Source organism: Carcharodon carcharias, chromosome 11 (assembly GCF_017639515.1).
Source record: "Carcharodon carcharias isolate sCarCar2 chromosome 11, sCarCar2.pri, whole genome shotgun sequence".
Classification (NCBI taxonomy): domain Eukaryota; kingdom Metazoa; phylum Chordata; class Chondrichthyes; order Lamniformes; family Lamnidae; genus Carcharodon; species Carcharodon carcharias.
In genome coordinates, this window is record NC_054477.1 from 85,211,243 (window position 1) to 85,237,402 (window position 26,160).

Below are 26,160 nucleotides of genomic sequence, written 5' to 3' on the forward strand. Positions count from 1 at the left end.
GATTGCTTTCTGAAAAGAAAGAATATGCAAGGTTATGAGGAATAAAGCAGGGAAGTGGGATTAGGTAGATTGCTCTTCCAGCAAACCAGTGCAGACTATATGGGCTGAATGGCCTCCTTCTGCACTGTAAGGGTTCTGTGATACTCCTACTAGTTAGACATGGCTGATGAGGTCAGACACAGAGTGCATCAGTTACATCCATTATAACAATAAAATTGGTAATTGTAAGTTCTTCATTCTTAACTGTTTCCCAATATCTCAGATTGCTAACCCAAAATATTGTTGAAAAATCTGAAAATTTCTAAATAAGGTTAAGCTTTTCATTGACATTCAGCATAGCATTCAGATATTCCTACAACGTATAAAACTTTGTTCTTTTAGTAAGCTGGTTGGTGAATGTTTTACCTCCCACTTAAATACTCAGCTATGTTGCTGGGGATGTCTTTAATAAGTCATCATTATCATCATCGTCACTGTCAATGGTTGTTGTTTCTTTTGCAATCACAGAAGTTGCAATACCTGCCCTTCCTATCATCCAGGCCCCAAACACTCTTTCCAGGTAAAACAGAGATTTACTTTACTTCAACGTGTTATTCTAGATTTGCTGTTCATTATCCATTACATTGGAGACACGAAACAGATTGTAGGATTGTTTTCTGGAACACTCCGCTCAGTCTACAAAAGTGACCCTCAACTTCTGGTCACTTGCCATCTTCTCTATCTAATTCCCACTCTGACCTTGGCCTCAAACATTGTTCCAATTAAATTCAGCACAAGTTCATGGAATAGCACCGTATCTATCAATTAGGCACTTCACAAACTTGTCTTAAAATTAATGTCAGCTATTTCAGATCATATTTCGCTCTCATTTTTTTGGACAGTAGGCACTGGTAATGCAAAAATAAAATACTGTGAATGCTGGAAATATGAAATAAAAATGGAAATTACTGGAAATACTCAGCAGGTTAGGCAGCATCTGTAGAGCGAGAAACAATTAAGAGTTAATGATCTTTCATCCAGCATTTTCTGTTTTTATTTCAGGTATTGGTAATGGCCACTGTTTCAATTGTTATAAAATCTGATTCCATTATTCCTTAATTGTTTTAGAGGTATAATTTTTAGTTTTAGGAATTAACGTGTTAAATGTAGACAAATAAAAACACTCGGTTGAGAAACTGGTAAACAGACCTGGTGTGAATGCAGTTCAAAAGATAACCTATGTTTATTTAATGAGGTTAGGATTGGAAGTGAGAAAACTTAACCAATGGATGACTCATCTTTGAGCTTTTGGTAGGGGCTGGAGGTCTATAGTTAAGTCAATAAGGGATTTGGATTATTCATATATTTCCCAGATCAAACAGCTAAAAGTACCTTTGCAAATCAGGGCGTTTTTTGGTGGAACTTGCATGTCTGAAGAAGAGGGCCATAAACTCCATCAAAGATATAAATTAGTCATGTGAGTCACAGAATCAACAAGTTTGGTTTTGAAGGTAAAATATAGTTAATTTATATATCTGTTTGGAACATCTCAAGTATATCATATTGCCATGGAGATGGGCAGTGGCCATTACGGAGGTTCCTTTGTTTATTTGTCTGTGTGTGTTTTTGCATACAGAAGCAAGCAATCAGCAGTTCCGTTTGGGGACAGAGTTTGTAAGGGAAGAGGCTGAAATATATGCTTAGAGGAAGAAATCTACGTTAACCCTCATAGTGAAAACAAGCAGTTAACTTGGAGAAGGCAGAGAGCGAGAGGGGTCTGCCAGGAGCTTTGACTGTCCAAAGCCAGGACAAGGAGCATGGAAGCCATTAGGAACCAGGGGTGTTCCTGATTTTTAAATCACTGAGCATGAATGCAGTAAAACCTAAGCTTAAGCTGAGAAGTCCACAGTCATGGGGTTTTGAAGAAAATTTGAAGGATTGCTTAGCCAATAGCTAATGGAAGGATCCCATTGAAAACTTATAGTTTGGAGAATAGTTAGATCTTGGAGAAGAAATTAAAGTGAATTCCGGAGAGCTGCAGCATACTTAGTGAAATCCAGAAGAGAGAAGTGAATAAATTTTCAAGATCAATATCTAAAAGGGAATTATGAAGTAAAATGAGAACTGGACTTATATGGTAGGCCTTGACAAACTATCGTATTAAGTTAGTTGCACTTTGTTTTTTTATATACAGTAAAGATTGTTTTGTTTAAAAACATGAAATCTTGTGGCATAATTTCCTTCAGTCAATCACTGGATGATTGAATTTCTCTTTAAAAGTTAACACAAATTACAGTTCAGTTCTAATGAAGAGTCATATGGACTCGAAACATTGACTCTGTCTTCCTCTCCACAGATCTGCTGAGTTTTTACAGCTATTTTTGTTTTTATTCCACAAATTACACCTCCTTTGAATTCATGTTTAGCTTCTTTAGTGTCCCATTATCACCCTTTTTTTGATTCGCATCATTATGCCTTTGTAATTTGATCACTTCTACCTTCCACCCTACCACAGAACTTTCCTTTTGTTCTTTTCTCCCTCGTCCTGCCCACCACTACCCTTCCTCCCCTTCTCCATTCTTTCCCTGCCCCTGTATTTGCTTGTGAAATTTCTAACTCTTCAGTTCTGATTAACCTAAACTATCAAACATGCTTCTCTCTCTACAAATGCTGCTTGACATGTTGCCAGCATTTTCTGTCTTTATTTCAGATTTGACCTCAAGATGAGCTTTCAACTCTATTTCCGTACTGTAAATCAGACCACGTATTTTGACCTCTGTAATAACACCGTGTCTGACCCTGCTTCAGCTGTTCAGCTGCTCAAACCCTCGTCTATGCCTTTGTTACCTCTAAACTTGAATTTTCTAACACACTGCTGGCTGGCCACCCACATTCTACTCTCCGTAAACTTGAGGCCATTCAAAACTCTGCTGTTGGTCTCCTAATTCACACAAAATTCCATTCACCCAACACTTCTGTGCTAGTAACTCTTTTGGAGTTAAACCAATTATACTAAATTAACAAAGTAAAGGATAAATCAAGCACAGCCCCTAAATCAGGTCAGCTGTAAAACCAAGGACAAAGTTCAAAGGAAACTTACAAACTTTAAACCAAAATGTGATCAAAGGAGTCAATAAAACACCTCAGTCCCCGCGGTGCCCACCGAGCATGGAAGGCCTCGAGAGTACCAGCAGACACCGCGTGCTCCCTCTCCAGGGACACCCGGCCACAAACGTAGCCGCGGAACTTCTGTGCTAGTAGATGTACACTGGCTCCTGGCCAAATAGCGCCTCAATTTTAATATCCTTACCCTTATTTTCATGTCCTTCCAATGGCCTAGCTTCTCTCTATCTCTAATCCCCTTCAGCCCTAAAAACTATGAGATATCTATGCTTTTCTCATTCCAGCCTCTTCAGCATTCCCTAATTTTAATTGCTCCACTAGTGGTGGCCTGGTCTTCAGCTGGCTTGGCCCTAAACTCTGGAATTACTCCCCTCCCCTTCTCCCTCTCTCAGAAGCCCTCTGCTCACCTCACTTTTCTCCTTTAAAACACCCCTTAATACCTACCTATTTGACCAAGCCTTTGGTCATCTGCCCTAATAGCTCCTTCTGTGGCTTGGTATCAGATTTTGTTTTATAATGCCTCTGTGAAGCACCTTTGGATGTTTTATTCTGTTACATGCAGTATACAAATACAAGTTCTTGTCTGTAGTGTGTTTCAGCATAGCTAGCTCTCCTACAAATGTTGGCATTGACGTGAAGCCAAACCCAATTTGCAGCAACACTAAATTTGTACCTTGAAAGTTCTTTCTGGTCATAAGCTTATTGTGACAGTTCAATTATGATATCCTAGACTATTTTAATCTTTTGCATAGTAATCTCCTCGAAGACAAAACTTCATATTTTGAAACCTAACTTTTCCTCTGGTGTAAAGTCAGTGGTTCATCAGCTTAGATGGCAGCAATGAGAGATACAGCTTGGAATTCCATTTATTACCTCCCATTTGACGTGATATAATAAGAACATTAAAAATAGAAGCATGAGTAGGCTTTTCAGCACATCGAGCCTGCTCCACCGTTAAGTAAAATTATGGTTCATCTGATTGTGGCCTTAACTCCACTTTCCTGCCTGCCGTCCATAATCCTCTTGTAGATCAAAAATCTGTCCTTCGGTGGATCACTATGCATAATTTCTAGCATTTTCAAACATGCAAGGTAAGGTAAGTTTTTATTTCACTGGTATGCAATCTCAGAGAGATGACATAAATGGCTAGAAAACGAGAAGATTCATGGATTGTTGGGAGAGCTTACAAAAAGCTTATTTCAGGAGTGAATTTCCGTGGGGTTCTCATGATCATCAGCCATAACATGCTCTTTAATCAAATGTAAGATCAGCAAGATTAACTTGAGATTTTCGGTACCTCACTGAGAAGAAATATGTAGAATTTCTATTCAGTGTTACATGTCTGATACCAGGAATTTGGCGTTGAAAACTATACTTGCAAATCTACTTCACATCTTTATGACACTTCAACATAGTAGATGGGGAATTTGCTTGTTTTCCAAAACCATTTTGTTTTGCTATCTTCCTTTGCCACTAAAAAAAAATAACCTCATTAACTGTACCTTCAGACATTTCTGCCCTCCCCAAAATTATTTTTATTTCTTGTGTTATCTCCACCTCTCCCCTTGTAAAGAATTCTTGAAATGTTCCCTTAAATAATGCGTGTAGTATAAAAAATCCTTATATTTAGCAAAGGAGCCTGATTCTGAGAAATGGGGGAGCACATACAAGGCTTACCAAAAACTTAATCAAAGAGGAGGGTTTTAAAGAAGGCCAAAGGAGGACAAGGTAGTAAGAGGCTAAAGGGTTTAGGAACACCAGAGAATGGGATCTAAGTGACCAAAGGATGCTAACAGAGAAGGTAAGAAAGGGAGAATACACTAAAGGCCAGTGTTAAAGGAACAGGGAATATGTGGGTGGGAATTGTAGTGCTTGAGAAGCAAGGCCATGGATTTAATCGCAATTTAGATCTGAGAATTTGGGGGAATCACAAGTCAATACAGTGTCAGTGAGACCAAGCCCAAAAGAAGTGTGATTTGATATTGGTTAGGATGTGCTGAAGTTCAAGAATAGGCCAGTCAGAAAAGCATTAGAGAAACAGGGATAATGATACTTTTAACTTTCGGTTATAGTGTGAAATGTGCAATCAGATCAGCCACCCATTGAAACCAGTGCAAAGGAAATTTGGAAGAGGTTGCTGTTCCGATATCACCAAATTTACTCTCTCACTAGATGTTAAAATTGCCCGCATAAGGTTGGGAGGGCCCAAATACATACCAATCTGATTCAGCATGAAAGAGTGGCCAGGGGTATAATATTTGTAATGGAGCCTGAAGATGGCAATCAATCAGTCTTCCCAATGTTTAGTTGAGGGAAGTTGCATCAAAGGCTCATGGTGGACAATATTTAAGAGTTGGTGGAGAGGAAGAGCTGGTTATTTATTTGCATACATATGGATGCTGATTCTGTGACCTCATATAATTTTACCAAGGGGAGCATGCAGATGAACAGGAGGAAGGGGCCAAGTATGGATCCCTTGGAGGGAGGGGGTGGGTTGGTACTGTGAGATTAACTCTGAAAGTGCAATGGTAGGAAGAGAAGGCTTTACTAGAGATGAGGTATCTACAGTTGGATAGATAAGAATGAAATTAAGCAAGGGCAATCTCATTGAGCTGGATGACAGAAGACAATTTTTTGGAGGACAAGCAGGCAATTGACTATCAAAGGCTATGGGGTTCCTTTAAATTTTTGTCCTTGGTTTTACAGCTGACCTGAATTAGGGGCTGTGCCTGATTTATCCCAATTTTGTTGATTTGGTTTAATTGTTTTCATTTAAAAGATTATCAAAGGCTATGGAGCGATCAAAGGATAATGCGTTTGTGTCACACAGAAAATGTCAGTTGTGTCATTTAATTAGGGCAGTTTGAGTGTAGGTTTGTGGGGACATATGTTAAGATCAACTGTTAACTGAACGATAAAAGGAAGGAGATTGACGATGACATGCACAAAACGTTTGATGCTGGTGCATATGGAACAGACTTTATTTATATACTGTACAGCATTAGCGATCTATCTAACTATATAAAGAGAAGACAGTTTTTTAGTTTCATGTGTCTGTTGTCCTCCAAATAACTGTTGAAAACTGTTCTCCTTAATACACCTTATTTTGCCAAGGTACATGTTACATACAGGTAAGATTTCCTAATATATCTATGCCCAAATCCTTTGAAAACAGTCTATTTAAATAGCTGAAGTTATTTAATTCAAAGATACTTCTCTCAAACCAGACTTCCTGGATAAACTGTTCTTGATTTAAGTAATTGTTTTATTAACCACTTATCATTCTATACTATAGTTAATGGTTCCCTCTTGTTGTTTATTACACCAGCCACTAAAATTGTACTTTAATCGTCCATGATTGGTGTCACACCCAACACTTATTTCCTTGCCCAGCATTTGTCATAGATAATACTCATATCAAAAGCAAAAGACAATCTGTGCTTTCTCCTGTTGCACCACAAAGCAATCTTGTTTAACTCAGAAAGCCTGTTGTTCAAAAATGCAAGAAAGATTATTAACCCTTAACTCTCCAAGATGGCCAGCAAACAACCATCCAAGATGTCGAACAGTACCTCTATTGGAAGAATTCAAACATAAAGTAATAGAAGAGGTAGGAAGAGATATATAAGGCAATGCCACGTTTAAGCTAGGAGATGAAAAGTTGGCTGGAAATAGGGTAATCGTTAGCAAGGACAGAGGGACTGAGAGAGTGCTTTTTTGACGTGAGGGGTAATGATGGTAGTTTTGACAGGTAAGGGACAGTGGCTGAAGAGAGGAAAACGTTTAGACTATTGGCTAAAAGGGAGCCAAGATGAGAAGTTGGGTGATAAATTGGGATAGAATTAAAAGTAGGAAAGGTTTATATTGAACCTTGACTAAAGCACACCTAGAAGTACTGTGTGCAGTTATAAAAAGGACATTGAGGCACTGTGGAGGGTGCCGAGAAGATTTACAAGGATGATACCTGAAATGCATGGGTGCACCTATCAGGAAAGGATTGACAGGCTGATCTCTCTTGAAAAAGAAGGCTGAGGTGGTGACCTAATAGAGGTCTTTAAAATTATGGTTTTGCTAGAGTGGATAGAGAGAGAATATTTTTTATTGTGGGGAAGTACATAACTAGAGGCCATCAACGTTAGAATGCAATTCTTGCTAAATTTCAGGAATTAATATGAAACCTCTTCACACGAAGAGTGGTGAGAATGTGAAACTCATTACCACAGAGAGTGGTTGAAGTGAATAGAATAGATGTGTTTAAGATGAAGCTAGATAAGCATTCGAGGGGAAAAAGGAATAAAGGATTCTGATGAAGATGTAGATGAAGAAAAATAGGAGGAGGCTCAAGTAGAACATAACCACCAGCATGGTCTAGTTAGGCAGAACGGCCTGTTTCTCTGCCATATATCTTATGTAAAAAGTTTAATGGGAAGAGGGTTATGGGCAGAAGGTAGGGCTTTTGGATGAGAAAAATTTGAGAAACTTCAGACAGGCCATGGTTAGAGACTATGGTGGATACAGGCTGGGAGAATTTTGGCTTACAAGGCAACGGGAAGTATAAGAGGTAGCTAAATGGATTATCTCTAACTCAGAGGTGAATAAGTCCCTGAGCTCCATCCATTTTTAGAGGTGAAAGTGAACCAGCTACTTCAAAGCAAGTTGCTGTTATACATCAATCTGCTGTGCTGCCAGAATGCTATATTTTTCTTTGTTGTTGTTTGTTATTGCCTGACCAATTAGAAGAGCTAGAAACCAAACATGCTAAGAATTTTTATGAATACTGAGTGTATTTTCTTGTTTGAGACAGTGATGCGGTCCTTTATAAAAGATCTGGAACAGAAAATTCTGAAGGAGGAAGAAGTGAAAGCCTACTGGCTAGAGTACAAGAATGTTGGAAGCATTGAACATGGCAGAATCATTAAGGTTCGAGAAAATGAGCTTGTAGAGCTGGTGAAAAATTTTGGTGACATCGAAGGTATGTTTAACATTTCGTGATATTGGAAGCTGTGTAGCACCTGACCCAATTTCTAAGCACAAAAATAACTGTCAGCATCCTTTACCTCTGACTAAATCAGACACTTATTATTTGCAATGCAAGTAAGGGGCCTAATGCTTGCTTCATGTCCCTGTTACAACATTGGTTTGCCCGATAGCACTGGCTGCATTCAGAGAAACCCAACCCTAAAGATCACCTGCAAAAAAAAAATGCTTTCATGTAAAGCACCATCTCGATCTCTGCTGTCCCTTGTCTGTCCGATCTCCAAGATTCTTGACCTTTATTTTTCTTCCATACTGATCTTTCCCTTTTGCAGCCCTTGATCCCAATCTTGCTACCCCCAGGCTCTTGCTCTTCACCTCAAATGTCCCTCTGTCTGACCTCCAGTCACACAGCCCTCCCAGGGCCCAGCTTTTGAAGTGCATTCTGTTATGCAGACAAACAAAGCAGCCAATTTACATATAGAAAGACCGCTCATACAGCAAATGAAGTTATAACCAGATTATGGCCTGAACATATCCCCGCCAACTCCGACTGTCCCGCAGCTAATTTACGCTGCAATCTGATTGGCCAGCAGCTTTCCAGTCCCTGCAGTGACAGCGTTGCAGTGGACAGAACAAGAAGTTCAAGAAGATAAAAACAAAATACCTGGAAAAACTCAGCAGGTCTGGCAGCATCTGCGGAGAGGAGCACAGTTAACGTTTCGAGTCTGAATGACCCTTCAACAGAACTAAGTAAAAATAGAAGAGAGGTGAAATATACGTTGGTTTAAGGGGGGGTGGACCAAGTAGAGCTGAATAGAGGGCCAATGATAGGCGGAGATAACCAAAAGATGTCACAGACAAAAGGACAAAGAGGTGTTGAAGGTGGTGTTATTATCTAAGGAATGTGCTAATTAAGGGTAGAAAACAGGACAAGCAAGGTACAGATAGCCCTAGTGGGGGTGGGGGGAAGGAATCAAAAAAGGCTAAAAGGTAGAGATAAAACAATGGATGGAAATACATTTAAAAATAATGGAAGTAGGTGGGAAAAGAAAAATCTATATAAATTATTGGTGAAAAAAGGTGGGGTGGGGGGGAAATCGGAAAGGAGATGGGGATGGAGGAGAGAGATCATGATCTAAAATTGTTGAACTCAATGTTTAGTCCGGTAGGCTGTAAAGTGCGTGGTCGGAAGATGAGGTGCTGTTCCTCCAGTTTGCGTTGAGCTTCACTGGAACAATGCAGCAAGCCAAGGACGGACATGTGGGCATGAGAGCAGGGTGGAGTGTTGAAATGGTAAGCGACAGGGAGGTCTGGGTAATGCTTGTGGACAGACCGAAGGTGTTCTGCAAAGCGGTCACCCAGTTTGCGTTTGATCTCTCCAATGTAGAGGAAACCGCATTGGGAGCAATGAATGCAGTAGAATAAATTGAGGGAAGTGCAAGTGAAATGTTGCTTCACTTGAAAGGAGTGTTTGGGCCCTTGGATGGTGAGGAGAGGGGAAGTAAAGGGGCAGGTGTTGCACCTTCTGCGGTTGCATGGGAAGGTGCCGTGGGAGGGGGTTGAGGAGTCGGGGGTGATGGAGGAGTGGACCAGGGTGTCCCGGAGGGAATGATCCCTGCGGAATGCTGCCGGGGGGGTGAAGGGAAGATGTGTTTGGTGGTGGCATCATGCTGGAGTTGGTGGAAATGGCGGAGGATGATCCTTTGAATGCGGAGGCTGGTGGGGTGATAAGCGAGGACAAGGGGGACCCTATCATGTTTCTGGGAGGGAGGAGAAGGTGTGAGGGCGGATGTGCGGGAGATGGGCTGGTCACGGTTGAGGGCCCTGTCAACCACCGTAGGTGGAAAACCTCGGTTAAGGAAGAAGGAGGACATGTCAGAGGAACTGTTTTTGAAAGTGGCATCATCAGGAAGGATGTGAAGGAACTGAGAGAATGGGATGGAGTCCTTACAGGAAGCGGGGTGTGAGGAGCTGTAGTTGAGGTAGCTGTGGGAGACGGTAGGCTTGTAATGGATATTGGTGGACAGTCTATCACCAGAAATTGAGACAGAGAGGTCAAGGAAGGGAAGGGAAGTGTCAGAGATGGACCATGTGAAAATGATGGAGGGGTGGAAATTGGAAGCAAAATTAATAAATTTTTCCAGGTCCAGACGAGAGCATGAAGCAGCACCAAAGTAATCATCGATGTATCGGAGAAAGAGTTGTGGGAGGGAACCAGAGTAGGACTGGAACAAGGAATGTTCCACATACCCCATAAAGCGGCAGGCATAGCTGGGGCCCATGCAGGTACCCATAGCCACACCTTTTATTTGGAGGAAGTGAGAGGAGTTTAAGGAGAAATTGTTCAGTGTGAAGATGTCGAAGACTAAGAGCGGGATTTTCCATGCTCACTGGCATCAGGCATTATGGCAGGTGTCAGCGGACAATATGGCAGGAAGGCCAAAAATCAGTTTCATGACGTCCTGAAACCAGTTTGCAATCGTCCACTCCACCCGTCAATGGCAGGCTGCCTTTCTCACTGCCGCATGTTGGGAACCTCATTGTAATACATCTGCATATCATTATAAACCCAGCTCACTGGAATCATCCCCTCACACTGGATTTTCTGAGCCTGTTGGCATTATTGCACGCTGACGTGTTTCACAACTGAACATAAGCAACGTGCACCTGGCAAGCTGCACTTTACTCAGGACTTTGAGGCTTGTTTGCCTATGTTGCTTCGGGCAGCACTTATGGTCATCGGCACCAGGCTTTGTAGGCAGTATAACATCACTTTTAGGGGGGCTGACAGGCAGGTCTCTACTTACAAGACCAGCCGTAAGGTGGGAGTGGCTTTTCAATGGCTGCAGGACTATGGCTTGCTTGGAGAAGGGAGAGAAGTGGCCCAGGCAAAGGAAAGGCTGCTGGGCTAAGGCATTACTGGGGAAGGGGGTATCCTGGGGTGTGTGTGGGGACACATTTTGATCTGTGCAATTGGCCTTAAGAGGGTGAGGGCTGAGGAGGCATTTCCAGAGGAGATGAGGCCAAATGGAGATGTGAGAGTGTGTGTGTGTGAGAGAGAGAGAGAGAGAGTGGTGATGTCTTTTGAGCTGGCAGTGAGTGAAATGAATATGTGATGGCGTCGTGAGTTTGGAGTGACAAGATGGTTGCCTTACCCTGGCAGCACGGATGAGATCATTCATCTTTTGCACTGGATAGTGAACCTCTTCTGTGCAGCATTGGCACTCACCACTTCTGCCACACCTCCCAAACTGTACTGTGAGGTTGCCGGGCCTCCAGCGGCCAGAGCGGGGGTAGAGGACATTGTGGTGTCCAGAAGTTGTCCCAGGGATGTATCACTGATTCAGTGATGGCTGCAGTCTTCTCACCTTTTGACGCCCTGTCTTCTGTGCAGCAGTTCTAGGCTGGAAGCACTGAGCAGTGTGCGTGTGACTTCACTTTACATGTGGTGCTTGGTGTGAGGAAGCGGCGAGATGACAGCGTGGTGGGCAATTTAGAGGCTGCCCGCCAGCGAAACGGCATGTTTCCCAGCAATGCATGGTAACGAACAGAAACCATCCTTTCCTTTCTGCTCATGACAGCTGCTGCTTTCCTGTCTCTCTTTCTCTCTCTGGAACTCTCTCTTTCTCCCCGCCCAAAGGCAGGATTGGGATGATACAGCATGAAAAGCCGCCATTTTGGCCAGCGGGTAAAATGTTCTTTTACCTGCCTGCTACCCCATTTAGTGCAAATCTGTGATGATTCCATGCTAAGTCTGGGAACCAGAGGCTCAGGTAAGTTGAAGAGGTCCCAGGGTGGGGAGGGTAGGGAAGGCCTGGGGAGTGGGGGGGCCTTCGGGATCTCGGGGGAGAGGCCAGGTGGGGAGAGAGGTCTGGAGGCCACCAGACCTTAGGGGGCTGGGGAGTTACCCAACTTCAGAAGGGGGCTTCTGATGGAGGTGCCTCCACCTTCTTCCCGCCCAAAATGTAACTTTGTTGTATTTCTGATTTCCCCCACTGTGGTTCAATTTTCTTGCCAGCCTGAAAATTGAGGCTGGGTGGGAAACAGCCCTTAAGTGACCATTAATTGGCCACTTAACGTCCTCAACTGGGGCAAGGCCTTGCCTGCCCCAGCATAAAATCACTGTGTGATTGGGGCGGGTGGGAACTCAGGGAATCCCGTCCTTTCAATTTCACACTCCTGCTACCCCACCCCATCTAAAAATCCACCAGTGAAGGAGTGTAAAATTCTGGCCTACGGTTTGGTGGTCATGAGTGAGAAGGGATGTCCAGGATATCAGTAGAACTCTCACTGTTCTTCTTGGAGTGCCATGTTTTATGATTCCCTTGAGACTAATAACTTTAAAAAAAGGATTTGAGTTCCCAGTAACTAACTTAAAGGAATCATACAACAAGTTTTAAGACTTTTGCCATAGCAAACAAATTAAAATCAAAATCAACTAAATATTACCTAATAGGGAACTAAAACTTTAGACTACAGAAAAGATAACCCTTATTAGTGTCTTAATACGACTGATAGCCCCACGCCACATATAGATGTTATGGCACACTCTCTGCAGAATTGCATCTTATCAGGAAACAGTGCAAAGTCACTCCCAGCTTCCAACAGCTTCTCCCTGTTTTGTTAATCGTCTAGTGATCGTCAAAAGTCCTGTCCCTCAGTCTTCTCCCAGCCTCACCAGGAGAATCTTCTTGTGGCCTTAAATCTCTGCAGGTTCCTTCTCTTCAACCAGAGGACAAGCTTCCACCTATATTCTGCCTGGTAACAAACAGAAAGCATCCTTTCCATTCTGCTCATGACAGCTGCTGCTTTCCTGTCTCTCTTTCTCTCTCTGGAACTCCCTCTCCCCGCCCAAAGTCTCTGTAACAGCAGGTTTGCAACAGCAAGAACATCTGCCTCTTCCTTTGTGTGTCAATGCAAAACTTGGCTCATGGATTTCATTATCACTTAACTGGGGTCCCCATGGTAACTGTGGAGATATGGGTTAATGATTATGTTAATGAGACCATGATGATATTAATGATGTAATTGTGACATCAGTTGTCAAACTGATCAAGAGGCTCCAAGCGAGCTAGGCACAAAATAGTGTGCCTATTTGATTACCACATGCTTACCCTGAGGCCTGTGTAAATAGTTCTTAATAAACTATTTGAAGTTAAGCCATACCTACTGTCTTAAGTCTGTCATAGGTAAGCAAAGCCTCATCAAGGTTCATTAAGACTGGAAAGCATGGTATTAGTAAAACCTCACGAAAGCTTAGCAACAATATCAGGCCACAAAGGCTTGTTGTTGGGCAGAACTCATAGCAGGTTGTATGCCTCCCTTTGTTACTCCATTTTACCTTAATTTAAGGCAATGATTTAAAACATGTCCATCTTATAAAACCTCGCATTCGTAACACATGGGATCTTTTACATCCCGTGGCCTCAGTTTAAAGACTTCTGACAATTTTGCACTCCCTCAGTAGAGTGGGACTTGCACCCACAACATTCTGATTCAGAAGAGACAGTAATACCAGGAGAACCAAGCTGAACCCTTTAGCTGGAAGAATTCATTTAGACCAATGCCAAATGAAGTTCTGGATAGTCAACAGCTTATTGACATTTCCAAATAAATAAGTTAACTATCTATTGGCAGTCAGGGTAAATTAGATCCAGTGATCAAGCTGCAGAGCATAAAAATATACAGGTTTATCATTACCATTATTCTTATTTTTCCATATTTAGCAAATTGTAGATTTATTTTTGCCAAGTGAACATTAGAAAAAGTTTCTACCTTGTATTTTTCTTTACCAAGAGTCAGATATTTCAGGATAAATTTGGTTTCATGAGTAGAACTGATCCCATGCAATACAGTCCAGCAGACTGACTTTCATATGTAGGTATGGCAAAAGACTGTCAACAGAATAATCTTTTATTAGAACCATCACACTGAACCTGTTTCTGTCCTAGTCCAAAACCACACAGCACAGGTCACTGGATCATTAGCAGGTACTTTGGTTAGTTTTCACCTATGAAGCTCAGAGGCAGGAAAGCTAATTGTAGCACTAATGCTGTTGCTCCAGGTGAGTTTTGTGAACTGTTATGACTACAGCCAATGTTAATTGCTGTGCAACCCAACTCCCAGAGGGAAACTTGGCTTACAGGCCATACCCTTTTCTTTTGTATTCTGAAAATGAGAAAAAGATGTACAGATCTCCGCAGCAAGAAGTTTAGTAACACTTATAGGATTTTAAAAATTAAAAGTTAAAGTTTTATTAACAAGAATAAAAGAAAACTTAAGCACACAAGATTACAATTGCAGTTAAATTTAGTATTACAAAACATTCCCCCTAAAAGATTCCCTACATGGTCACACCCACACTTAAATATCTTCTAGGTAACACTCCCTTATAGATATTTAACTATAAAAATCTAGTAATATTACCCAGGGCAAACTGTTGTAGCTTTAATAAAGGCTTGCCACATGACCTCTTACTCTCTTCCACTCTGCTGTAGAAATCCAAGACTTCAGAACAACACTGCTTGTTGCAACCAGAGATTTTTCTGGCTTGACTGGAAGACTGATTTAAACTACATCTTCTCCTAGCCTACAGTGACAGCTAACAGCTCCCAGCTCCAGCTCCATCTCACAGCTACCTTCAGCTTTCCACAGTAACTCTAAAATACCATTTTTTCCCCTTTTCATCTGAGGTTCCATTGTTCTCACCCCTCTTTGAAACTTAAATCCTTTCAAATATGACCTTTCATGTTTCCATTTTGTCTTTGCTTTTGGATCAATAAAATGTAATATGCCCTCCTCTGTTCACCTATGGAACTCCTGCACGATGCAGACATGTTTCTTGTCACCTCTGACTTCCTTTTGATATCCAAATAAACTCTCAACTTAACTAAAATTGCAAATATCCAACTATTCACTTGTACTTCAAACCTAATGCCTCTATCCTTTCATGTTTTAACCCTCCCAGACAACCTGTCTCCTAGTAACCTCTGCCCAGATTAATTAAATCATTTATCACACACACACACATATACACATAGACATACACCCTTCTTTACAGAATAACACAATATTCCCCAAAATATTAAGAATAACCCATATTTCTCACAGAACTCAATATGTGCAGGGATTGAATATGGTATCTTACACTACACCATGTGGCAATTTACCCAAAGTTGCTGGGCAGCTGTGACTTTTTTCATGTTAAATTTGCCTTTGTTTTTGAAGATCACTTTCATAGAGCCTTAGCTCGAGCAAAGGAAGATATTGACAGCTTGACAAAAGAACAAATGGATGAAAAAAAGGCACTTGCTGCACAGGTAACTAAAATGTTCAATTTATCATTTTGTTCTTATTGTGCAAATATGCATTGCATCTCTTGTGTTGGTAAAGTTTGATTCCTAAAATTTAACAGTAAAAGTCAACATTCTCCGTGATATAAAAGATGGTCAAAACAGCTAGAACATAAATGCCTAGAAATTTGCTGTGTTGAAATTATTGACAATGATCATTGTTTGTCTCAATTCTTCCTCACTGATGTATTCTGGGAAATTAAATCATATGTTACAGCAATGGCAGTAACAATCAAAGGAGTTCAGCTGTTATTGCTCAGAAGTGTCTTTTATTCAATTTTTAATCCCTGTTCATATATTTGTAATAGTTACCTGAGATATTTTGGCAATTTATGGTCAATAACATTATTAATTACTTTTCTTTTAAAGCATTAATTTAGCAATATTCCAAATGTGAAAGTGATTATTGCATTCAAGTTAAAATAGAGTTAATTAATTTAAGCTAATTTCACTCAGGCCTGAATTTTTACCGCTGCCCGCGATTGGCTCTGCAGCACTATTTTATGCGGGTGGTAGTGCTACCTGTGCGGGCGGGGGGAGGAAGGAGAGTCGGGTCCAGTGCTCTTTCGCACATGCACGCAAAAGAACACTTCTATCTCCCTGAGGTATGGAGCTGCCTCATGGAGATTGAAGCACTTCTGAAATAAATAAATAAATGAATAAATGGAATAAAAAATTTAATGAAACATGTCCCCTCATATGACTGTGTCACATGACATTTTTCAGAAAATATTTAAATTCAATATATGAAAGGTTTAGGAAACCACATCCCACCAGTGAGGTTTCCTAAAAAACAAAGGCCACTTGGCCTTTTCGCCTGCCCGCCAACTGTTAGCATGGACGGGCAGCATAAAGTTGAAATTAATTAGCACCTTAATGGCCTTAATAGGCCTTTTAATTATAGGCAGATGCGCAGCCGATTCTGGCGCATACCCGCCGAGCAAAACATCGCGAGACAGCGTGAAGATGTCAGGACGTCACTTTATGCATCGGCGTGTTGGGCCCGCCCCCGCACGCCGATTGTAAGATCCTGGCCTTAGTATTTTGTTGCATTTTATAAACTCACTAAGGTATGATCATCCAATTTGCAATATAAACCTAATCCAAAGATATTATAACTTGGTTTATAAAACTTGAAAAGAATTGCCCATATTCCATGCTGTTAGTTATGCCCTTTATGAAAAAGATTTCCCATTATCATGCAGTGATTGTAAATTTTACACATTTATTTATCATGAGGACCATGAGTCATGGGGATAGAAAGTGGTACGAGTTGCTCACATTATTCTGACATAAATCGGGCACAAAGCACACCAATTTGGCAGTGGGATTGCCAGCACCCAATGTAGGTGTTGGTACCACTGGTTAATTCATGGGGCTCTTTTCTTTTTCAGACATCCCAGGCGAATGCCTAAAAAATGGTGTTATTACATTTAAATTAGTCAATTATGGGCTCTGCCTGCTGAAGGACCCCATCAAAAAATTAGACAGTAAAGACCAGGACAGGAATCAGGATTCCTCAGCAGCTCCCACAGCCTCCAACTGCAGGTCTGTTATCAAAAAACATGTTGAGCCAGGAGGAACAGGAGTGCTTCCCTGTCTCACATAAGTTGCAAGTGCTCCATATTCCACATCACCACCGACACCGCCCATCACCTCCTTACAAGCCCCACCGCTCACTTCAATCCCTTCCTCCCTTCCAGGACTTACCTGAGGGCTGTTGCTGGTGAAGCAGACAGCCTGACGTTGATATCTTTACTTGGGAGAGCTGTCTGTGGAAGTGCAACTATCAGTGGCAACTCACACCAACTGTGTTAATGAGGCGCAATGACCAATTTCCATCAATCTTCAGCATGCTCAGTTCAGGCACACACTGTCACACAGCACTGAATCTGATTCTGAAAACAGGCTCAGGCTAATTTTTAGGCCATCGTATCTTTAATAACATGTAATTTTAATTATATAATCATAAAATGAACAACAGGTTATTTCACAAAGTTGATAGCTTTTAATGTTTCTGTACCCATTAAATTTTGTCTGCAGAACTAACTTTTTCCATAATTTGAGTCCATCAGAGCCTTTCTAAAATGGTGTTCCAGGATGATCAAAATAGCCCATACCCAGTAAATTTGGGATCGACACTGTTTTTAATGGTGATGGAGTTATATAATCAATTTTTCAGTTTCAGCAATGGTTCCATAAGAGTGTTGCAAACTGCAGTTGCTACTTGCTCTGCTGCTGTTCAAAATAGTTCATTCTGTATCAGTGTATTGACAAAATATAACAATCTATCAATGTGAATCTTTAAAATGTATTTACTCTTTTGTCCAGAAAGCCGTGAGTTATATGGGGAGATACAGTCGCCAGCAAGTAAAGGAAAATGCATGGCTAAAGAAAGAGGTAAGAAAATGTGAAGCTAGTTTATTTTTTACTGCGTCTTATATGCTTTAATTGGAATGTTTCAATAGACCATGTGCAAAAGTTTGCTTTTGAGTCCGACAGCAGAAATGCCAATCAATTAAACTTGTGTGTCCTGGATAGTGTTGAGCTTCTGAATGTTAATAGAGTTATACTTGTCTATTCGAGTAGATTGAGATCAGGAGAAAAACACTCTCCAGTTGCTAGAATCATAACCTGGCATGAAGAAGGATAGTTGTGATTGTTGGATTCATTTCAGCCCCAGGATATTGCTGCAGGAGTTCCTCAGGTCAGCATCTGAGGTCCAACTATCTTCAATTGATTTATCATTGACCTTCACTCAATCATAAGATCAGAAGTGGTGCTGTTTGCTGTACAAGATCAGTCCCAATCACTGTTCCTTACATAACAAATTAATTATATGTGAATATTTAAAGAATTAATTTCAATTATTTTCCAATTAACAGGGTTTTTATTGTATATGGATCCAAGTGCATAAAGACTAGGCAACAGGGATCCTTTGGATAAATATCCAATCTGCAGAGCTGATTAAATATTGCATGGGTAAAAATGTTAACAAAAATAATTGACTAATTGTTATTTGCTGCATCATATTGTCATTGTGATGTCTTAGAATATATCAGCCTAAAAATTGGATTGTGCCCAAATTGAGGTGTATTTGTGGTGCAGCGCATGCTGATGTCAGGAATGCTGCAATTTGTTCTGCCAAATTCAGTAGGATATTATCAGCGAGCTACAAGCACCATTTGTAGTCCTCGAGGTAGCTTTTTGGTTGCAAAGAGGGGAGAGGTGAGAAAGGCAGCAAGATCAGCCAGCTTAGACTGCAGCAGAGGTTCTCAAGCGAGTTGGGTAAAAGAAAGCAATTGGGAGGAGGGCAAGCGGTGATTTGCAGTCACCTCATGCTGTAAGGAGTAGAACATACTTTGAATGGTGGCAGTAAGGGGTCACTTGAAACAGCTTCTGTGACAAGGCATTCTGCTGTGCCATGTTGGAGTTTTTATTGGTATGAATGACTGACTGAATAAGGAGATAAAAAATGAAAACATATGGTTGAATAAAGATTACTGATACAGGCAAGTTGGGCTGAATTACCTCTTTCTATAACTGTATAATTTTATGATTTAGTATTTGCTTTACTTACTTTTCCATCAGATAATAAAGATTTCATGTAATTGGGAGTTACCACTCTACTCTTTTGCAGTAACCATATTTCACTTAGATGTATTTTCCAGTCCAATTACCATGATCTGATTTAATGGTTCCTGTCTGGCCAATGTCAGAAGAGTCAGCTTTGTTTGTTAGTGCAGGGATAAGAGGGGTAGAGCATTTTCCTGGTGTGAGGGAGGGGCATGAACACCATCAGTGGGTGAGGGAGAGAATTGAGCATCGTCAGGGGGGGTTATCACTGTCAGTGAGGGGAAGTTGTGCAGTGTTGGGGTTGACAGCTCCATTTAAAACAATTTAAGTCAATGAACTGAAGTTAGACCTTAAGGGGTGTATCTTCAGTTCATGATGAGAAAAAGGGGAGTGGCTATGCTGGGATCATGCTCACAACTTGGCTGCCCGACTGTGTGTGTCCCTGCATTCCTTTTGGAGCTGGCATTGGAAGATTAAATTGCAGTCATCGCTGACCGGAAGATCAAGGCCTTTGTTTTCTGTAATCATTTGTAATCATTGAAAATTGTTGGGGCCTGTAATAGTATCAGATATAATGTTCATGGCCTGCCCCACGTTTCACACAATGTGATGTCAAGAGCAGAGATAGATACACAGACATCATTCCTTAATGAGGTGTGTTGCGTTTTCATGCTTTCTTTATTGAATGTTCATGTTGTGACGTGGCAGGTGATGCCAGGCGGACCAAATCCACAAGGGAAACTTGGCGCACTATCACAATGGTTTTGTAATTTTTATTTATTATGAGACATGTGCACTGAATTCAGAAGTAATAAGTTCACCATGATTTTAGAGATTTTAAAAAACTAAATTAAATTATTTATTTTAAAAAAAGATGTCAAGCACATACATAAGTCTACAATTACTATTATAGTAATTCCTAAAATTCCTAATTAACCTGACTCCCAGTTACACTCTCTTTAAGGCAACCGTGCACAATAGAGTTTAGATTTAAAACAAACTCAGCAAGTTAACACAATACCCAGGACAGTGGAATTCCAAATGGCTTTTCTCTAGCTTCAATTTCGTTACATAGCAGACTTGTGCACAAATGCTGGAGGCTTCATTAAGGCTATTTCACACACTCTTGTTTGATCTTTCGTGGCCTTCTCCCACATAGCCTTTCATTCTTCTTTGTATACGCTTCTCTCTTTTTAATATGTAAATTCTATTGTTCCATATGCCTTTAAAACTGTATCTTCCTCAAATATAAAAACTTTTATTTTGCCAATATTGTCAGTAACTTTTGGGGAAAAATAAACACATTCCTTAACGTTGCTTATCTGGCTAGTTGTAAACAGACTAAGATCCCTTTGAAATCCAAATCTCCCTTCATGTATCAAAAAATGCAAATTCCCTTCACACCTTACATGCTAAGCCAGCATCCATGTTTACTCATTAGCATTTCAAGCACCTAGCTTCTTTTGATGATTTAAAGCTTGTAGTCTACTTCCCTCCAAATGGAATTAAATCACACACAGACCCAACTATACTTAACCCCATAAACCTACTTCACAATAAACCAGAAAAATATTATGGAAAAAAATGTTAATTTCATGACAATGTGAATTGTTACATTCTGTGGAACATGGCTTAAAATGCAAGCATAGCTGGCCACTCTAGAGGATATTGGCCCACTTTACTCTTGTGGGTATAAATGAGACAGGTGCGGTTGCATTCAAAGCACTTGAAAGATGGTGGTGGCTCAAAATAATTGGGCAAGGCAGAGTGTTACATGGATGTCCACATTAACCTAAGATGTAATTGGTACTGGCACTCACTAATGAGCGTGTATGACAAAGCTTCACTCCCCATTTTATTCTCAGTGTTAGATTACCCAGGTTTAAAATTAACTCTGCAAGGGAGGATACTAGGACTAGGTTTACATCCCAGGAAGGAGTTGTCCCTGTCTTTTCATGGTCCTGGCATCCATGAAAGGCTCATTTGGATTTATGGCCCCCTCCTCCTCCTCATGCTCTGACAAATCCCCATCATCTGAGGGCTGATCTTCCTCATGCTCTTGCCTTTGCAACATCTATCCACATTGCAGCGCCAGGTTGTGCAGTACACAGCAGATCCTTTGGGGTGTGTATTGCAGAGCCCCGGCAGACCAGTCAAGGCAGTGGAAGTGCACTTTAAAAAGCCCATTCGTGTCTTCTATGATGGCTATGTTGAACGCATAAGCTTGATTGTAGTGCTCCTCTCTGTGTTGCTCTGGGGATGCTTCACTGGTGTCATCATCATTGTATGCAGTGGATAGTCCTTGTCACTGAGAATCCATCTATCAACCTGGGTTGGGGCTTCAAAAAGGTATAGGGGCCATGAGTTGCTCAAGATGTATGCGTCGTGACAGCTCTATGGGAAATGAGTATAGATTTGCACTATTCTTCTCCTGTAGTCGACACCAGTTGTACTTTCAAGGAGTGAAATCCTTTACGATTTGCAAATGCAGCTGGCTGTTCCAGGGAGCTTTAATGGTCACGTGTGCAGTTGATGCCACTTTGCACTTGGGGAAACTCAGCAATAGCACTGATCGCAGCTGACCTTGACACCTGGCTGTCTTCATCGGTGGCAAAGTGGATAACATCATTGGCATAACCAAATAGGGCACTGATCACCTTTATGCACCTATATGTGACAGCCTGTGAGATGCTACATATTTTACCTGTCACACCCTGGAAGTCACCTCTGGTGTAGAAATTGAGCATTGTTGTAACCTTGAGGGCTACTGGCATGGGGGTTCCCACCAAATCTGTGTGGCTGCATGTCTTGATGAACAATCCAACATATCTTGGTGACCATTTCTTGGGACATCCTCAGATGTCTCTGGCATTACCTCTGATGTCTGGAGGTAGTTTGTTTTGTCCTCTGGTTTAATTGACGTGCCAGTGCCTGTTATGACCCAGCAGTTGGTAAAGCTGAGTTACTTAAAAATCCCAATGGGAACTTTAAACAACTGTCATAACTTATATTTTTAAGTGATTTGAGATGCAACTCTAAATTCAGGAATCAGGCCACCAGTTCTCGAGAGGTTTTTATATCAAACTACATGAGACATTTATTATTTTACACAAGTTAAATATATACACTTGACTACAATTTACTACTTTCATAACTTTTAACAAATTCCCAAACTAATCTCCACTAAGGCAACAGAAACCAGACTTTAGACTTTAAGCGGACACCAAGCAAAGCATTTTCACCTTACCAATTCAAAATGAGGTTCCTTTCACTTTCGTTTCTTTGCAGACACAGTGGTAGGCTTGCAGGCTTTGATCTTACATTGCCTCTGCCCTGCACACACAAAACTGCTATCGGTTATACCTAGCATATTTCATTGAATATAAATTTTCATTGTATCACCAGCCCCTTTGAACTCCACCTCTTCTAACAATAAAACCCCTTTCATAGTACCAATTTTATTAGTAATATAAACATTGCTTTGTCTCTGCTCGCTAGGTGCCAGATTTCACTCCCTTTCTTGAATACTCTAATCAACAAAATGCAAATGCATTCTACCTCTCTTACATCTCAAAACTAGTATGCATCAAAGCACCCAGACCAGCTGGCTTTAATCCAATTAAGACACACCCACAGGCTAAATCTCTATTTTGAAAGAAAAATTATTTCCAATAATATACATTAATAGCTTCATGACAGTGCCCATTTTCACCAATACCTTCCCCGGACCATGTTCAAACTAGACTCCCCTTCTGGTGCTGCCTGCTGTTGGCCTTACAGCCTCTATTGTTGGACAGCAAGAGCTCTCTTTCACATTTCCTCCTCCTGCTCCAAAGTTGCAGGAATATCGGGTGAATGAGACCCATGGTTATGGCAGTAGTTGCACTCTGTGAAGACAGCAGATGTACATATGAGAGCATGCTCATCCATGGATCTCATCCATTTAACAAATTATTAGGGATTCCCTTTAATTAGCCAATTGTGCACAACATGAATTCCACCCACCTAAATCGATCCTCCTCCCACTTCAATGAAGCTTACTTTCAGAAAAGTTGCGATTGACATAAGACCCTAAAAGTGTGGTGTGTGTGACTTTTGAGACCCATTCATGTACCTTCTAGCCTCCTCCTGTCAGTCTCATGCTTGCCCTCATCACCCTTTACCCACCTGGCATAATCTTTCCTCTCCCTTTTGTTTTCTTGAACTACCTCCTCAGGCAGGTATCCTATTGAATGGCAGAGCAGGCTAGAAGGACTGAGTGGCCTCCTCCTGCTCCTAACTTGCATGTTCATATGTATGTTCATATTACCCTGGACCCTATTACCATTTCCCTGGACATTCCATCTCTCTCCACTGTCTTGCACCCTTGACCATCCCAATTCCCACCCTGGCCCTGAACCCTCCTGTTATCCTCCTTAATGCTTTTGTCTGCTCTCGTGACCACCCCATGAGACCTTCCAACACCCCACCCTGACTCTGGACCCGCCCCCATACCAAATACAGCTCCCGCCTTTGACTGTTCCCTTTCCCATCCAGCATCCACAATTCGACCCTCAACACCCCTACATTGACAACACTGACCCCATCCTTTAGGTCTGTCATCTATCTTGCAATCCCTACCTTGAATCCCCCGCCCCACCCCCACCTTTAGAGGACCACCGCACCCAGGATGCTAGGCTGTTCCCTCCACCTGACTTCCTTGCACCCAAACACCAACATTTCAAACCCACCGCCTTGTGCCAGAGTCTATCATGGGTAGTCACTTTAGTCACAACTGGTCGTGAACCAGGTGCCACGAGATTCTCATGCACTGCTAACTTTATCCTGAGGGTAGGACTGTATTGAAAACCGTTTTACATTAAATGAGTATTCCTGGCATGCAAACATAATACAAGTATGAAACTGTCAGAGATCAGCACAATGCATGGGTGAGACCACATCTGGACCCCCAAATCGTATTTACAAATTTATAAGGGTTTAACCAAACCAAAAGCAAGTAAATGTAACAGTTAGGACAAGCAGGATTCAAATATCATGAAATTTTCATAACTCAGAGATTGCCTTCTCTGCTACACCCCTTTAAAGTACAGACAAAGCATCAGCAACTACATTGTTTTCCTGGCAACATGCTCCATTTTTAGGTTGAAGGACTGCATCATCAAACTCTAGTGTTAACAATAGAAGATTCTTCATGCGGAACACTTCCAAAAACACCAGTGGATTATGATCAGTGTAAATTAATGTCTCTCCTTGATTATTCAAAACATATACGTTGAATTGTTGAAGAGCCAAGACAAGACTTATTGTTTCCTTTTCAATTGTGGAGTATTTTCACTGATATGTATTAAGTTTTCTTGAGAAATAACTGACTGGATGCTTTTTACCAGTATTATCATCATGTAGCAACGCCGCTCCTAAACCTACATCAGTAGTATCAGTATCAATAGCTATTGAAATTTGGAGCAGCCGATCAGGTTCATTTAAAAATATTGTCTTCAACAAGTTCATTAATGAAGTGACTACTGCGCTGAAATATGGGACAAACATCCTGTAAAACCCACACATTCCAAGGAACCATAGTATTTCCTGTTTTGTTTTAGGGAAAGCAAAGTCCATAATTGCTTGAACTTTAGCTTCTCTGGGCGACACTCGATCTTGCCCCATAACATGTCCCAAATAGGTGATTTTGGCCTTGGCCTTGGCAAACTCACTCTTCCTCAAATTGCTCAATTTGTAATCTATCAAATGGTGCACCTAGGCGTTCCACATGTTCTTACCAAATGTTACTGTAGACCAACAGATCATAAATATACGTAACACAGCTGTGTAATCCGGCAATTACTTGGTTTGTCAATCTTTCAAAGATAACAGGTGCAGTCTCCATTCCGAATCGCATAACCTTACATTGATGCAGGCCATCTGGGGTTACGAAAGCAGAGATTTCTTTGGCTTAGTGGAATTTGTTAGTGGAATTTAGCATAATCTTTTAGCAAATCGATCTTTCTAACAAACAATAAATTTCCAACTCTATCAATACAATAATCAAGTCAGGGAATTGAACAAGAATCTGTTTTTGTTACAGCATTAAACTTCCTGTGATCAATGCAAAACCTTAGTGATCCATCAAGTTTTGGTAATGTTACAACTGGGGAACTCCAGCTACTTCTACTTGGTTCAGTGATTTCATTGTCAAGCATAAATTTAATTTCCTTTTTTTCCAGGACTAAGTTTGTGAGGGATTTCAAAACAAAAACAGAATTACCTGGAAAAACTCAGCAGGTCTGGCAGCGTCGGCGGAGAAGAAAAGAGTTAACGTTTCGATTCCTCATGACCCTTCCATAGAACTTCATACGGACTTGAAACGTCAACTCTTTTCTTCTCCGCCGATGCTGCCAGACCTGCTGAGTTTTTCCAGGTAATTCTGTTTTTGTTTTGGATTTCCAGCATCCACAGTTTTTTGTTTTTATCTTTGTGAGGGATTTGTTTGTTGGGTGTAATATTTTCCACATCAAGGTCAGTTATAGCTAAAGAAGTTTGCCTTGGTCTACCTATATACACTTTTTTAACAGCTTGGCTAAAAGCAGTAATCTCATGATTACTGTCACGTGTTAGTGAGCGTAGAAATAGGAGGATTGAACGATTGAACACATGGCTGGAAAATTGGTGCAGGACTCAGAAGGAAAAAACACTAAAAACTGGGAAATAAGAATACTGGTCCAAACTGGTCTTATATACTTTAAAATGTAACACCAGTAAAAACTGGGAAATAAGAGGACTGGTCCGAACTGTTTTTTCCTCCTGGAGAGGGAGGGCATCATATTTCTGAGGCAGAGACTGATTCTGGGGCAAGTGGAACCTGTACAAGATAGAAGGATTGTACCTTAGCAGGATCAGGACTACCATCCTCTCAGGAAGATTTGCCAGTGCTGCTGGGGAGGGTTTAAACTAGATTGACCAGGAGGTTGGGAACCTTGGAGCTCAGATTGGCGGGAAGCAAAACTAGTAACAGGATGTAGAAAAGTAGAAAGTTTTTTTAAAATTCATTCATGGGATTTGGGCTCCACTGGCTGGGCTAGCATTTATTGCCCATCACTAGTTGCCCTTGAGAAGGTGGTTGTGAGCTGCCTTCTTGAACTGCTGGAGTCCACGTGGT

At 41.2% G+C, this 26,160-nt stretch overlaps 1 protein-coding gene across 1 annotated transcript in view; it reads left to right on the forward strand.

Annotated features, from left to right (window-relative positions):
* ccdc83 (coiled-coil domain containing 83) overlaps positions 1–26,160 on the forward strand; it is a 68,102-nt gene that overhangs the window by 22,396 nt on the left and 19,546 nt on the right. The window contains exons 5-7 of the mRNA XM_041198704.1: positions 7,907–8,074; positions 15,307–15,398; positions 17,763–17,831. Coding sequence (XP_041054638.1) covers positions 7,907–8,074; positions 15,307–15,398; positions 17,763–17,831 — 329 coding nt within the window. The remainder of the gene's footprint in view (positions 1–7,906; positions 8,075–15,306; positions 15,399–17,762; positions 17,832–26,160) is intronic.